This window comes from Pogona vitticeps, chromosome 1 (genome assembly GCF_051106095.1).
Source record: "Pogona vitticeps strain Pit_001003342236 chromosome 1, PviZW2.1, whole genome shotgun sequence".
In the NCBI taxonomy this organism is placed as follows: domain Eukaryota; kingdom Metazoa; phylum Chordata; class Lepidosauria; order Squamata; family Agamidae; genus Pogona; species Pogona vitticeps.
In genome coordinates, this window is record NC_135783.1 from 242301046 (window position 1) to 242316470 (window position 15425).

The window sequence follows — 15425 nt, forward strand, 5'->3', positions numbered from 1 at the left end:
TCAGGACTTTTTTTTTTTTTTGTTCCAGAAGCGCATAGATGATTGACCCACAGGAACCAGCAGATCTGGGTGACTTGCATGGCGAAGATTAACAACAGCAATATCCAAAATGATACATCTCCAAATGTTACTACTGAGACAAAGAAAGCTTGGAGACATCAAGAATGGCTTTTTCATAAAAGGAGTATGAACCACATTTGGTTCTGATACACAAGCAATTTCTGGGGTCAGAATTCTTTTAAATATGTACCTTTCACACACCACACTCCAGTTTGTGAACCTTGGGACAGCAGGTAGAGGGGGCAAAAACTATGTTTGCTGCCCTTGGAAAGAACAAAAGCACTTATCTGTTGCCTTGGTGTGCATCTTTGGCAGAAATTTGATAAACCCAGTAGAAAAAGTGTTCAATTGTAATAAGAAGCATTGTACCAGTGTGGCCATCAGTGAGAATTATTTGTGTATTGACCTTTGGGCTGCAGTCTTATATCCATTTATTTGAAAACAGCTGCACTGAACTCAGTAATTTTTATGACAGAATCTACAACCACACAGAAAAAGCTGTGTACTTCCTTCTCCAGTACTTGACAAGCATATTAATGAGGATTTTGAATTAATCAGTGTTAATTGACAACCCAACAATTCTATATGCTACTGTTGTTCTTCCAGCTTTGAACTAGAATAGGGTTTTGAGTTTATGAGGAAGATTTGAGGATTTGTTTATATTATATCACACTATCTTAAAGCAAAAGGTAATAGCTTGCAGAAACAACTCCCCTTTCCTTTGAGAATGGACTGCACTAGAAATATTTTCCTTCAAGTATTATGGCGATATATTTCACAGCAGATAGAAATTTAAGAAGTCAAATTGAACAACTTTGCCTTGAGGTATCTAATTCTTCCATGGTAATATGTAAAAGGGGAAATTTGATCAATGTTTTATTGCAAATCTTTGAAATCAGAAGTATTTCAGTGATCCTATAGCAGATAAATATGAATATGAGAAACATGACTTAGGTGCATCAAGCACATAATATGGGATATTTCTTCTGTCCATGATTCAAAAATCTGGGAAATGACTCACATTGTCTTGCAATATCATGCCTGCATTGCCAGGAGGAGAAAGAATGTCAGGCTTTACATAGCAAAGGCCAGCCTGAATGTTGGTATCACCAGTGTCAGAAGTCATGATGGTCTACAGTAGTGGTTCCCAATCTTGGGTGAAGGCTTCTGGAAATTTTAGTCCAAGAATATCTGGTGACCCAAGTTTAGGAACCACTGGTCTACAGGATTCCCTCCTGGGCCCACTAACATTCATAAATAGCTACCAAGGCAAGAGAAAATCCCAGACTCTGGTTCTTATTTTCATCAGTTAACCACCCAAACACAAATCAATTCTCATGGTTGTTTTTCAGCAAGTGCTCTAGCTATTTATTGCTTAAAGGCACAAAGCAGTATGAATGTTCAGAAGAATTTTCAATTACTGGGTCTTATTTTAAAGTTTCGACTGGAAGTCAAATTGCCTGACTTGTCTGAGACTTTTGCGCTACACAACCTATGTCCCTGTAGACATCAGTGTTGCACACACACCTCACTTCCTGAATTACTATATGCCATTCAATAAAAAGACTCATGGAGCAGCAAATGTCAACTATTCATCTTTCTACAGAAATTTATGCATCATCACCTTCTGTTGAGCACACTGATAGTATTTCCTATTCAAAGATGAGAACAGTAGCTACAGCTAACAAGATCAAGTGGTCAGATGAGAGAAGGCATAATGATTCCAGTTTGTGTAAATGAGTTGTTTATAACATTGGTGTGTTAATTGTTTAGATGGATGGATGCAGATTGGGACTGCATGCATGGGAAGAGTGCTGGAATGATTGACAGGTGGGTATGGCAATACTGCCTGGAATAGCATAATCTGTTTTCAGCTCCCACACCAATCAAAACATTCCTTCATTCAAAGGCAAGGCTACTTCTTTACATTCTCCTACTATCTTATACCAACTCACACCGCTAGTCAATCCAACTTGTAACCATCTGGCTGATGACAGTTTTACACAATTTCAGAGAAGAATTGTTCCCAGATCTGGAGATGCCTGGGACTGAACATGGAATCTTTTACATGCAAAGCAGGCATTATACCACTGAGGTCGAGGCACCTATTTGCCCAGGAATTTACTGCATGTTCCCCATGAATCATGAAATTTGGTGCAAATGTTGTAATCATCTGAAGTACCAGAGCCCACTTTTCTTTCTTAGTGATGATTGGAAAAAAGTATCAACACCCATTATGACTAAGAAGTAGAGACGGCAGTACAGATCACTCTGAGTGTGTGTTAAGCACCTGTTTCCTAGTAATTACTTGAGTTATGAGGAATGGTGGGTGGGAGGTGAGAGATATATAAGGCAGTTCAGGGAGACAGTCACCCAGGGGAATTCTTTAGGACACCCGAAGAGGCCTCTCCACTTTCACACTTCTACACAGTTAGCTATTTTAGGTCATTCGATACAATCCCAGGAGTCAAGAGTAGTTCACAGGAGATGGGATCCCAGAGGGATACATCTGGCATCAACCCCCTCTTGAGGTCAAGCCAGGGGCCATAGGTTTTCAATAAAGGAGAGTAAAATAAAACCTAGCTATAGGTCCAAGATACATAGGTTTGCTCCCAATAAGTATCTGCAATTTGTGCTGTCTAACCTTCTTCCCACACACAACTAACAGACTGACAAGTTTCAGAGGGGTTAAAATCACCACATACCTTATGGATGTTAGCAGTAGGAAGCAAGTTTCCTATTACTGTTTGATTTCATGACAGACATGGCTTTTTGGCCTCTTCACTTCATCAGAGTCGCAACAGCTGCCAGGCATGGCTTACAGCATATGTAAAATGTAAACTAAAACTCAGCACCCAAGAACCTTAAAGAGCCAGTCTGGTAAAGCAGCCTCTTTTCCTTCTGTTTGCAAAACTCTGCAAAGAAACATGTTAACTTCCAACAATTAGCAGCTAGGAACACTTATCATATGTACTTTCAGAAGCTATCCCTCCCTTCAGTCCTGAACAATACTAATGTTAATGACAACCATGCCTAGCTAAGAGACCCAAGAGATAAACAAATTAACATAATATAATCTAAAAAGCAGGGCAACTCTTTTACTGAGATTATGGTGATTTACAAGGAAAAAAAAGGAAAAAATGGAAAAGGAACTTTAATTCAGAGGGCCATGTCATCTAAGATTTCAGGCAACTAGTTTTCTAGTATGATTTAAGGAGAAGTGTTTGTACTCAGCATGCCTGTTTTCCAACTCACCAGAGTGCCGCCTCCTCCTTATTGGTGACTAACATCTCTGCTCCTAAAAGCCACCCAAGACAGTGTGGGATTGGAAACATCTACAATAAGAATTAGGCTCTCAATTGCTTTGTTGTTGTTATACCAAAGTATGCCTTGCCCCTTCCTCCTGAAGGAACCACCGCATCACAGATGACACCCCCACCATAAAGTGGCTTTGGAAATGGTTCATCAGTCTCCTATGTTTTGAGCAGGAATAAAGTCAGAAACAATGCTGAAGCGTTAGAAGATTCTGACACTAGACAGGGCTATGTTATGAACACTTAAACATTCACAACGGTAAGTGCATAGTACTGTGATTTATTAATACTGCTCTTACCAGCAAAGAAGCAATGTCTTTGAGATCCACAACACAGGACCTAAGCCTTCCTCTTTCTCTCTACATTTTAATCAGGTGTACAACCTGAGTGCTCTTCAGCAAAGAGAGAGGTATTCATAAAAATAATGGAAGAATTAACAGTAGGCTCACATACCTTACTCAACAGTCTACAGTGTCCACTTAATAATGACTGGTCACATGGAAGTAAAACAGACCAATTTCTCGCTTTCAGTTGATATGTCTGTTGAACCAAAGTTCACCCTTCAGACTCTTGACCTCACTGACAACTTCTGCAGCTTCCAACATGTAGCATCTCTACACATTTGGGAAATGCTTTCTGGTATCAATCACATCATCAAATGCTCCATCACAGCAGAAACATCACAACAACAAACAACTGTGCTGCCTGAAAGTAGATGTTTTTTTAGGTGGGAAGTGCTAAGTTTACCACAGTTTCCAGGCATGTGCACACAAATGAAAAATCTTCATGATCAGATGGGCATTTGTCCCACGGTTTGGTCCAGGTTGGGAACAGATAGGTTTGTTCCTTTGTCCAGCAACCATACAATGCATGCACCATCACACACACAAAAAAACTGTTCCTGATTAATGCCTAATGGCACTTTTTCAGGTCCCTGTCAGGGGCTACTATTTGTTGTTCTTTTTTGAAGCAGAAAAGATCACTCCATTTTGGTCTGGTTCCAATGTGTGTGACTGCTGGGATCACACCAAAACAGATAATTTAACTTTCACCAGAAAGCTTCCTTTGTGCTTGCCTGCAGAGGGGAAGAGAGCAGCAGTTTTTCATTTCGTTTTAAACTGTTGCCAATACACAAATGCTGCATGAAAAGGCATCACTGATGTGCTATTTCAGTTAGCAACAATTAAAAAGAAAGTGAGAACATATTCTCCCTTCCATTGTGCAAGTGAATGGGAAGGAAGTTTTCCATTTCTCAAGTGGCTTAAGCAAAGCACAAAAGAAGAGACAAAGAGAAGAATTTGTTGTTGTTTTTCTTTACCTTCAAAAGGGAAAGAAAATCAGTTTAGGTCATACTAAACAGGACTGCTTGAGGTGAAGTGTGGTCAATCTTTGCTTGTGGTTGCAAGGATCACACCAAATAACACACCTTACCTCAAAGTAACCATGTTTAACATGATCTAGACTGATCCAGGCCAGGATAATTGGGCCACCTAGTCACACCCTCAAAAATGGAGCAAGGAAAATGTTCTAGTTTATGATAAATTCTGGAAAGAGAGAAAAGACCCAGCCGTAAGGGAAGAAAAGAGCACTGTTTTTCTATGTGATCAGAAGTAGCACTGATGGAGTCTGCAGTACTTAAAAATATACATACTCAAGCTACATTAGGTGCTAAATGTTAAACACAACTCCTTTGGGGAGTGTGTTCTAAAGTTTGCATGTGTGCTGAGGGCTGGACAAACAATAACCACCTACCACTAACCATGGGGGGGAGAGGAGGGGGGCCCTTTCAGCACACTTGGCAATCTCAAGTTTTATTTTATACTTAAATAAGATGCTCCTCTTGGCTTAAGAAATCATTGCTAACACTCCCTTTATGTTTTATAACAGGGATATGGACTAGCACATAACAGAGATATGTATGTGGAGAATAAGTATGTCAAGCTAAAGATACTGAGCTCATTGTCCAATACTATTTCTCTGAAGGTTGCCCATCAGTATTTATAAACATGCCTGTTTCAATGGTATTACATAGCCTATTTTAAATTCCCATAGTATTTGTGAGAAAACTAAATTTGTTCCGATTTTAAATACATGATAACATTAGCTGACTGCAAACATGTAAAATTTTGTCCCATAGTAGTAGGAGGAGGGCATTGCACAAACTGACATCAAGACTGGAGGTGTCTAACCTAACATGTTGGCACTTCACAGTGACAGGCACTTATGGCTCAAGTGGTGAGGAAGAAAGATTACAAGGTCATACTCCAAGGAATTCACACTAAACATTAAACCAGTTTTTCAAGCTTCTGTGTTTAGAAACTTCCTTTGTCGTAAAAAAAAGAGAAGCAGCTATAAACAGAGATATTTGTCCCTTTTGAGCATGTAAAACATCTCCTTTTTGTCCCAATTCCCTTTCCAAAAAATATTCTGTGGTGGGTATGCCAGATGAGAGATCCTCTTCATGCTTCCGCTGCTGGCTTTCCCAGCTTCCACTGAGGTAGGTCACATACACCCCCACCTGACATGGTGAGGGAGGGGAACTTGGCCACTCAGTCCCTTGTCACTTTACCAGACTTGAGTTGCTAAGAGCCCGAGGGATTGCAGATTTCTTGAGAATTCCAGTGGTATACTTAATCTGAGGTAAGCTTTGAGTGCAAGAATTTGGCTCAGGGCTTCGGGCTGGCTCCTCTCCATCTCGTTGGCCAGGGACTTTGCTACTGGGAAGAAAGCACAACTTGAAAAAGACACGCATCTTTCTTCCATCACAAAACAAACTGCACACAGAACTGTTTCCAAGCCCCACCATTTTCATCAGTCTAACACTGTAGATTTTATTGCTATGGCGATGTCACTTTTGCATAGGATTGGGAAATACAGATTTGAAATGTCTTGTTGCCATTTAGGCCTGACTATATCAGATACCTACTGAAGTAATTTGAAACGGGGCCAAGATAGTGTATGAATTTAAATTTAGTGCTACACTATAATTTAGTGCAATGAGAACAAGAATGCTTAATTTTTCCACCCCACCCTGGCATTTGCCAGAAGACTTGAATCACCGAGTTGCTATTTTAAACTGACTGCAGTTTGTCTCTACATCCAAACCAGGAAATGTGGTTATTCTCAACTACAATTTTATTTAATAACATAGAAAAGAAACAATTGTTTAATCTTTGCTTGTTTCAGTTAAATCTGTGCAGCACGCATGTCCATCAGCGGCGACATTGGGCCTATCGCAAAAGTAGCATGATCGGCTCTGCCCCACCTCACCGTGCAGCCAACCACTCCAGCAAGGAGGCGGGATGATGAGTCTTCCTACTCAGCTGTTCAGCATTCAGCTATGTGGGAAGGTGGGGCACAGCTGGAAGAGCTACTTCTGTGACTGACGTGATATTGCCACTGATGGGCATGCACACTGCACAGAGCCCAATAAGTGGACTGAGCTGGTTCTGGGAGAAGGAAATGGACCTCCGTAGCACCTGTGGTGCTGCGCTTCGTATTTTTTTCCCCTGGGATGTGAACACAAAGCTCCCATCTCTTCACTCAGTCACCTAATTCCAACTCTTCACTCAGTCACCTAAAGTGAGCCCCAATAAATTCAGTAATGCTCCCTTCTAAACAGATACACACAAGCTTGCACAGAAAGAGAGGAAATGAAGACAATTGCCAAACATAATTTTTTTTAAAAAAGGGATGCAACATCATGTTATCTCGTATTATCTCACCTGGCTCTCCCTGACTCCACCTTGCTGAGGCCATTCACATGGAGCTCATTCTTCAAAAAGAGGTGGGGTCTGGGCAGCGTCCACTGGAGGTAAGAGAGTGCAGAGTAAGACAATTAATGGAGAGGCCATTTATAGGCTGCTGTGAGAAGTGTTCCCTCCCCCTTTCCCAACACATTCCATGCAATCCCCAAAGGTACAAGATACTTGTAGCTAGTATTTAGAATAAATACATTAACCAATTTATTTCAACTATATATGTTTGGTTAGAAACAAGCAAGGAGGTTGGAGTTCTGACTGCCACACATACAAAAGAGTAAAAGAAAGCCAATTCTACAGGGAGAGTTCCATTCTTACCATTATGGTGGAATCTGTCACTATTCCATTGTGATAGCCTTTGTGGCACCAACTTCTGAGCAGGTCCAGTCCTGGGGGGTGGGGGGGAGCCACACAGTGAATGCAGATCATACAAACCAGACTTGCAGTTACACCAGTTATAAGAATTCATGTTAAGTCCAGGCACACTAAGTAATGTGTTCCCAACTGATTGAACAAAGACAGCAGGGGTACACATAATATTCTTACACACACACTTTAAAATCAACCTATGTGTACAACTTTTCTTTTGAAAATAGGAAACTTACCCCATCTATGTTATGAAACACTACAGCTATACCCACTGTTAAATGGGGGATTCTCGTGAAACAGATTCAGAGAACTCCATGAAGTTGGAACAGAGACCAAGCAAGAAACAGGAATAAAGAAACACTTCTTCTCTGAAACAACATAAGTGACTGCAAGTTTCCAATTTTCATCAGGAGGTCTGGGGAGTGGTAAAGATGGTAAAAATGACCCAGCAAGCACTCGTAAGGGTGCTAACTAAAATGCTTTGGGTAAGAACTCAGAGGGTTCTAGACTGGAGAGCTGCAAATGCCATTCACCACGAATGGAGAGTTCAAATGATTCAATGGCAAGTACTTGTCCTATAAAGCAGAGGACAGCAAGAAGCAGATTGGGACTTCCTGAGGAACTTTCAGGTGATTTGTAGTACATTGATAAGGACTTCTGACTCTCCCAGCTATTTAACAAGAGCAGGAATTTAGAAAAGTTGTTTTACTAGGCAGTTAACATGGATTGGATTTGTGGATCAAAGATTCTAGCATTCAGAATAAATTCCCAAACTTGGTATATACATTCAGAGGTCTTGTCTTCACTAATGGTAAATGTATATCTGACCTAACTAGCTTCTATTCTTCACTGAGGTCTGGTTAATGGGGCTTTGACTGCACCAAAACACACAGTAGATCCTTTAAGTGTAAAGCTACCCCTGCTCCCGAGATGCAGAAGTTCTGCAGAAGGAGGTGGCTAGCAGACTTACCTTTGGTTTTATTCAAAAAATACTTCTGCTCCCACTGAGCTGTAAGAATGTTGAAGTATCGTGGCTGCTCAAAGAAGCGCAAGTAGCGCATAGATATGCGGGAGGGGAAGAGTCGCTCAAACTGTCCCCTCCGAGCAAACTCATCCTCTGTCTCTACCAGGACCCGTACATCATCTGGTGTCAGGATATCCAGGATGGTAGAATAGAACTCCTATAGCCAAGAGTAACAGAGAAATACCTTGGTTTTCCAAGAGACAGCTACATAAGCCTATATACATCTTTTATAACACTGATACAGTGTTTGCCACTTTGGATGCTGCCCTCAATCCCACAATATACTCCCCACAACTGGCAGCAAAAGGACAGAAGAGCAGCATTAAAATAGAAATTTGCCTCCCAAATACTTTAGCCTTCCACTGAGGAAACCACAACCAACAGCATGTGTATGAATAAGAGATCTAAAATATAACTGCATTAAGACACATTATTTATAACTTCCCTAATTAAAAGGAAAAAGCCTGAACCATACAGTTTACATTTTTTCCAGAACTGCATGTATGATGGGTTAAACATTCTGACAGTAACATAGGTCAGCCATTCACAACCCTTTCCTTTATGCAGACAACTACTTCATAACTGAAAACTCATGAACCACCATGTAACCAATACTTTTTTAAACACAGCCTATGGCTAACATGAGCAAAAGTCAAGAATGTTTACTATCAAGAGATAGTGCAGCTACTGCTAATAAGTGATTATGCTTACTTCCAAAAATGTTGTACTTACAACAGTAGTTTGAGATTTTAAAATATGTTTTCAACAATAAATTTAACTCAATTATACCTGACCAGCCATAGCAAACTATTTCTTTGGATGCCAACCATCATAAAGCACCAGCACCATCTGCACACTAGAAGACGGCATCTGGGCTTTACATCACAACATTCTGCAGCTAATTCCCATTTTAGGTAATAATAACAAAATTGGATGTTGACAGTTCCATTAGCTGCGTGGAAACCAAAATGCAGCTGAGGAATGATCACAGGGGTTGAGGGGAACCTCACGTCTGCAGAACTAATTACAGTGGTGCCTCGCATAGCGAGGTTAATCCGTTCCGGATTAACCTTCGCTATAGTGAAACATCGCTAAACGGAATAAAAAAAGCCATAGAAACGCATTGAACTTTGTTCAATGCGTTCCTATGGCTTGAAAACTCACTGTTAAGCGAGGTTCTGCCATAGCGCCGCCATTTTCGCGCCCTCGGTAAGCGAGGGCAGGGCGCAAAAATGCGGCGCGGACCTTCCGGCAGCCATTTTGGAACCGCCGATCAGCTGTTCTCCCCCGCTTCGTTATGCGATATTCACTAAGCGAATCGCTTAGCGAATATCGCAAAGCGAAAAATCCCCATAGGGGCCATCGCTGAGCGAATGCTCCAGCGATAGCCCAGAGCGCCTCGTTAAGCGATTTCATTGCTCAGCGAGGCGCTCGTTAAGCGAGGCACCACTGTAAACAAAAATGCCCTCCACAAACAGAGTATACTCAATGGCTACGAAATGGTGATGCTCATGGTGGTGGATGGTCTGCAGCATCCTGGCTGGCAGGCAAGTTGAACAACAGCATTCCAAAATACAGCAGTCGGGTACTGGCAAGATCTCAGATCTTACCTGTTAGGACTCTCTTTTGAGGAAAAAAAGTGCTTAACTACACACCAGCCACTTGCTATGGTAAAGAATCATGATCATATAAACAGTAACAGAGGAAGCCTGGCTAAAACACAGATTAGAGAAATAGCAGTGAGGCAAGTGAGTTTGGAGAAAGCCATCTCCCTTCAACCTACTGACCTGATCAGGCACTTTCTGAGTCAAATAATAAGCTCTCTTTGTTTTCTCAGCTGTGAACAGCTCCACAGATGGTCTGCTTTTTTCTTTCATGGCACTATTCAGACTGGGCACAAGATAATTGAAAAGTTATTGCATAAGGAAAAAAGAAGTCACCCATGGCACTACCCTCCTTTAGCATCCCCCCCCACACCCCCACAAAGATAGGAAAAGCCTCAAAATGATGTTTGAAGTCAATAAATACACTTTGAAAAATATGTCAGAGGAAGACAAACTTTAGTGTTTCGGGACTAGATCTGACTGTAACCATACATAATTAAACACACAACAGTGTAACCATTGTGATGAAGTGTATTTTTCTAATTAGAGATGGGTTATGTAGTCATGTCTTAACCACAGAGGAATCCATTTTGAGTCTGACACAGGCTAAGTTCTGAAAAATTACTAGTAGTTATTTTCAGCTTTATTCGCTAACCTTATTGCTGCAGCTGGAGAGAAAAACACGGCAGAGTCAAAATATCTCTAACCTGAATGATAAACAATTCTTTGGTGTTGGTGGGAAAGTAGGGCGTACCCTATGCTAATTCTTGCCTTCGTGATTGGTTGAATATGTCAGGAGGGGGCAGGTTGGAGAAATTTACAAGAGGTTGGAAAAAGTAACTGAGAGAGAGAAGGGGAGAAGAGAGTTTTGGGTATCTGAAAACATGGCGTTGAATTTCTTTGATCCAGACGAAGGAACCTAATTTAACAATATGGACTGCGTAAGAATATCGTTTGTTTACCTTAGTTTATAGTTTAGATTTTGTTTTTGTTTAATAGTTAATTTTTATAGAAGGTGCTGAAACGTTATGCTGTTGCTTAGAAATGAAACTGCAGAGAAATGTTTTCTTTGTTCACTTAAATAAACTCATGTTGTTTAATAATTGGCCTTTCTAGTCCTTTGAACAGAACAGTTTCCCTAGAGATAATAAATTTAGCTTACGTTACCAAAATTGAGTCATTGAACAGTAAAGATACGGTATTAAGTGGTTTCTTTTTAGTAGAATCGAAACAGCCTTAAATGAAGGTTTGCCAAGAGTTCATGTCCCGGAAACTGTGTTGACTCAAGCAGTTAACTTAAGTCGGGAGTGAAGGAAGCCTGGATTTTCCTGTTTCGTGGTTTTTGATCTCATTTATGGGACCAATAACTCACAACCATGAGGACAACACAAAATTGTTTGGGAAATAGCACTGCTGAAATACTATTGACTGATGTACTGTCTGAAACTGCATCGTTAAGCTATTGATTTTACCACAAAATCAGCTGTATTGTTCCTATGCAAACACAAATATTGTATTTTTAAAAATTATGTATAACAGTTCTACAAATATTGGTAGTTTTCCATTTTACGGATGATTCCTTTATGCCTGAATGTGCCATACACTTTGTTTTCTATAGCAAGAGCCAAAATATTTTCAAATACTATAGCCAATGCTAAGTTACTATAGGAATTATAGTGCAAAACAGTTGGGAGGTTAAATGTTCCCTATTACAGTCTTAGAACCTCTGACAATTTTTTAAATATGAGAACCCATCTGGACTCAGGACTTTATCTGTGAACAAGGCAACCCTTCAGCTCATTCATAGCCAAGCCAGGTCTACAAAGGTATCACCTACCCCTGCATTTGTACTGTGTAATAACCACATGGCTCTCTTTTATTTCAAGAGAATTATCAAGCTACCAAGAGTACCTCACCACCCCCTGCACCAAAAAAGAAGATATTTGGACTCTCAACATCAGTGGAGCAAGACTGCAACCACTAGACAATGTTAATTTGACTTTGAACTCAAGTGGTTAAACCTAGTGAGTTTACGAACTTTTTACCCCAATTCCCAGATGAGTTTTTTGTGTCACTCTATACCTGAGCCAAATAGAAACTTTTGGTTTCAAAGAAAGGGAAAACAGAAAGGTGTGTACCTGATGCTTGTGCTTCTTTGTTTGACGATCTGGAGTGTCATATCCAATTAACAGTTTCCTTAGTTATGACTTTAATGTCACAATTGCAGTGCCGCCTGCATCCTTCCTAACTTCAGGAGAAGTTGGCAGAATCCATCTGCCATGAACATTTGGATTCAAAGATGTCAGCAGACTGTATGATTTCTTTAGTGGTCTACATAGAGAGATAACCTAATCTTGGCATTCATAGCCAAGCAGTTCACTTGGTTTTTGTTTTAATCTTCTTATGTCTGCTTGGTCCAAAAGAGACACTGGAGGAACAGAAGTATTCCCAGCTATCACCAGTAGATAGGTTGTTACCTTTGTAGAGGGATAGGCCTGGGATCCTCTTACTATTTTTTTTAAAAATGTGTTTTTTTTAAAATTAGGAGTTCTGAGGGTACATAAAAGATTATAGGAACGAATAAGGACTCCCTGGAGCTCCCAACTCTTTGCAATTTTTTCTTTCAATATTCTCATTTTTCTCTTTCTTTTCCTTTCCACACAACATTGTACATATGTAGAAGTGAGCACAGGGTACATGCAGGCTCCCCCAAGAGCCTCCAACTCATCGTGCTTTCTATTCTCCACTCCTCCATCCTCTCTGTTGGTCCTCTACCTCCAAATGTTTCAATCTGCTTTGAAGACACAACTTTTTGCCTCAGTTACTTTTGTCTATGCAGTGAGTGACTACTGTGGATTCAAAATGCTGCTTTTGTATGTGGAGAGGCTGACCTTCCGCTTTGCAGCCACAATCTCAAACTTAATTTGCCTCAGTTTCCCTTGTTCTGGGCAGAGTTGCTGCCTTGGCACCATCTATACAACAGCCTGTTTACTTACCATTGTTCCTGTTCTCTGGCCTGCCTATACTGCTGGCAGGAAGCACTATCAATTTATCATGTTTTTTTCTACTCCTAGGGGAAGAGGGAAAGTTATGTATGCCAACGGATTGTGGATTAGTAACTAGCCAACTGGTTCAAATCTTCATAATTGTTAACAGCTTCTAAAAGTCCACAAGACATTGGCCATATATTTTCAAGCTCATCTTTGCAGTCACATAGAGTAGAATCTGGCTTTAAAATGAAGAAAAAGGAGATACTTGGGATACTGAAACCTGTGCCAAATTCAGTTCTTCTACTGTCAGAGTGTGGGTTCCAGAACTACATCCTTGTTTCTCAGCTTAAACCATGTGTTTAAACTCTGCATCTTAGACAGAAGCAATGTATTTCCAACTCAAGCCTTCTTTCCCGATTGCAGATTAACAAGGCAAAAGACAGAACGATCCACAAGCAAACCTCTCATTCTGAGATTGAAATTGGTGTGACCTCTGACCTGATTGTGGAGCTGCTGGCACTTCCAGAGGGTGAAGCTACATCTTCTGCACTTGGCAACAGAAAGCCAGCTAAGTTAAGTGCATCCCGAACCATTTGTCCCTTGATGCTCACGTCCAAAGGAGAGTTTGAATGAAGGCTGCAAAGAAAAATAGCATATTGCTGGAAACCTTGATTGGACAGGCCTAACTTCAGGTCTTTCCTCTGACCCCTGACAGTTTTGTTTAACATTCATTTGATTTAAAGTTCTCCAAAACAAGATGAACTCTGAACTTATGGCAAGATAACATTTACACAACAGGAACAACCTTGATCCTGTTGTATCTGTCATCCCACTTCATTACACTGCTTTATAATGCCCTTGCCTCCTGTTCCCCTCAGATTAAGAGGTGTAAAGCACAAATACATCTAAAAAATCCCTAGTAAAACATGCAGTGTCTTCCAACAAAAAAAGGTCAAGCATAGGCTAGTGGAACAAGCTTAACATAATAGGTGATATCCACTCTGTAGTGAAATACCCCCAGTCAACCTTACCTAGGGGAGATATTGACTTCTAGGATCCACGGCTTAAGGTTCTCATCCAGCATGACATCAAACCCAAACAGCTCATGGCAGCAGTAAGGGCGCCGCACATACATCTTCACAAGATTGATTATATAGGGCTCTGACCTGAAAAAAGTGAAACACATCCTTAGTTGTTCTTGATCAGCAACATCTATTTGCCACAAAAGCAGCTTCTCAGAATCTGCTGTCTTGTACATCACTTTATCTAAGCATGTGAGACAAACAAACCACAAAATTAAACTTCAGCAGTAGTTTACCCCACACTGCAGCTGACAGCCTCATAAAGGCCTTTAGAAGGAGGTGAAAAATCTGCTCTTGCTTTAAATTATTAATTTCTACAAAAGGTAGTGTAGTAATTCAGTCATTCAGGAGTCAAATCAAAACAGACCTCAGAAACAACAACACAGTAAGAATCAACTGTGGGTCCTGATGGCAATATTTAGATTGTGTTTTAATTGTGTTTTAATCATTTTTTGTTTTTTTGTTTTTTGTATTTTAATTGTTTTCAATTGTGAGCCGCCCAGAGACCTTTGGGTAGAGTGGGCGGCATATAAGTTGAATGAATGAATGAATGAATGAATGAATGAATGAATGAATGAATGAATGAATAAATAAATAAATAAATAAATAAATAAATAAAACACTATTTTAAAAGTAGAGATAAAGTGTATATTCAGAAGTCATCAAGTGAGGACATGCATTTCCAAGTACCTATTGCAATGGTTTCCAGCCTTGGCTCCTCAGATGTTCCTGGACTAAAACTCCCAGAAGCCTTCACCACTAGCTATACTGGCCAGGATTTCTAGGAGTTGTAGTCCAAGAACATCTGGGAACCCAAGGTTGAGTGATTTCTCAAACAACAAAGAAAGAGGGGAAAGAATGTGACCCTGAGACTCACGCAATGATGGTTTTGACAACAATGTCTTTTATCTTCTCCCATATGGCCTCACTGTCAACTCCTTTCTCGGTCAAATAGTTCCAGAGTGCCTTCAGTGCCCTATGGGAACAGAACATGTGTGTAGATGCATAGAAGTGCCTTAGTGTTACTCCAAATAAAAACCATATAACCCCCTTCACTCCTCTCTGAAAAAAAATGCAATAGGGACATTTGCCCTTCTTAGCAAGTTGGGACACCTTTTGTCTCCTTTCTACTGAAAGAATATGACTGTACAAGGACGGCTTTCAATATGACTGTACAAGGACGGGTTTCAGTATGACTGTACAAGGACGGCTTTCAGTGAC

General features: G+C 40.4%; 1 protein-coding gene across 4 annotated transcripts in view; it reads right to left on the minus strand.

Annotated features, from left to right (window-relative positions):
• Positions 1–3133: 3133 nt before the first annotated feature.
• Positions 3134–15425, minus strand: part of TTLL4 (tubulin tyrosine ligase like 4) — a 35054-nt gene continuing 22762 nt past the window's right edge. For 3 of the 4 annotated variants that reach the window (XM_072985320.2, XM_072985321.2, XM_072985322.2), the window contains 8 exons: positions 15082–15180; positions 14154–14288; positions 13621–13758; positions 10316–10418; positions 8475–8685; positions 7454–7524; positions 7100–7182; positions 3134–6091 (listed from right to left, as the gene is read on the minus strand). In XM_072985320.2, the coding sequence (XP_072841421.2) occupies positions 5935–6091; positions 7100–7182; positions 7454–7524; positions 8475–8685; positions 10316–10418; positions 13621–13758; positions 14154–14288; positions 15082–15180 (997 nt within the window). In that variant the 3' untranslated portion in view covers positions 3134–5934. The remainder of the gene's footprint in view (positions 6092–7099; positions 7183–7453; positions 7525–8474; positions 8686–10315; positions 10419–13620; positions 13759–14153; positions 14289–15081; positions 15181–15425) is intronic. The other variant, XM_072985323.2, reaches the window with a different exon arrangement.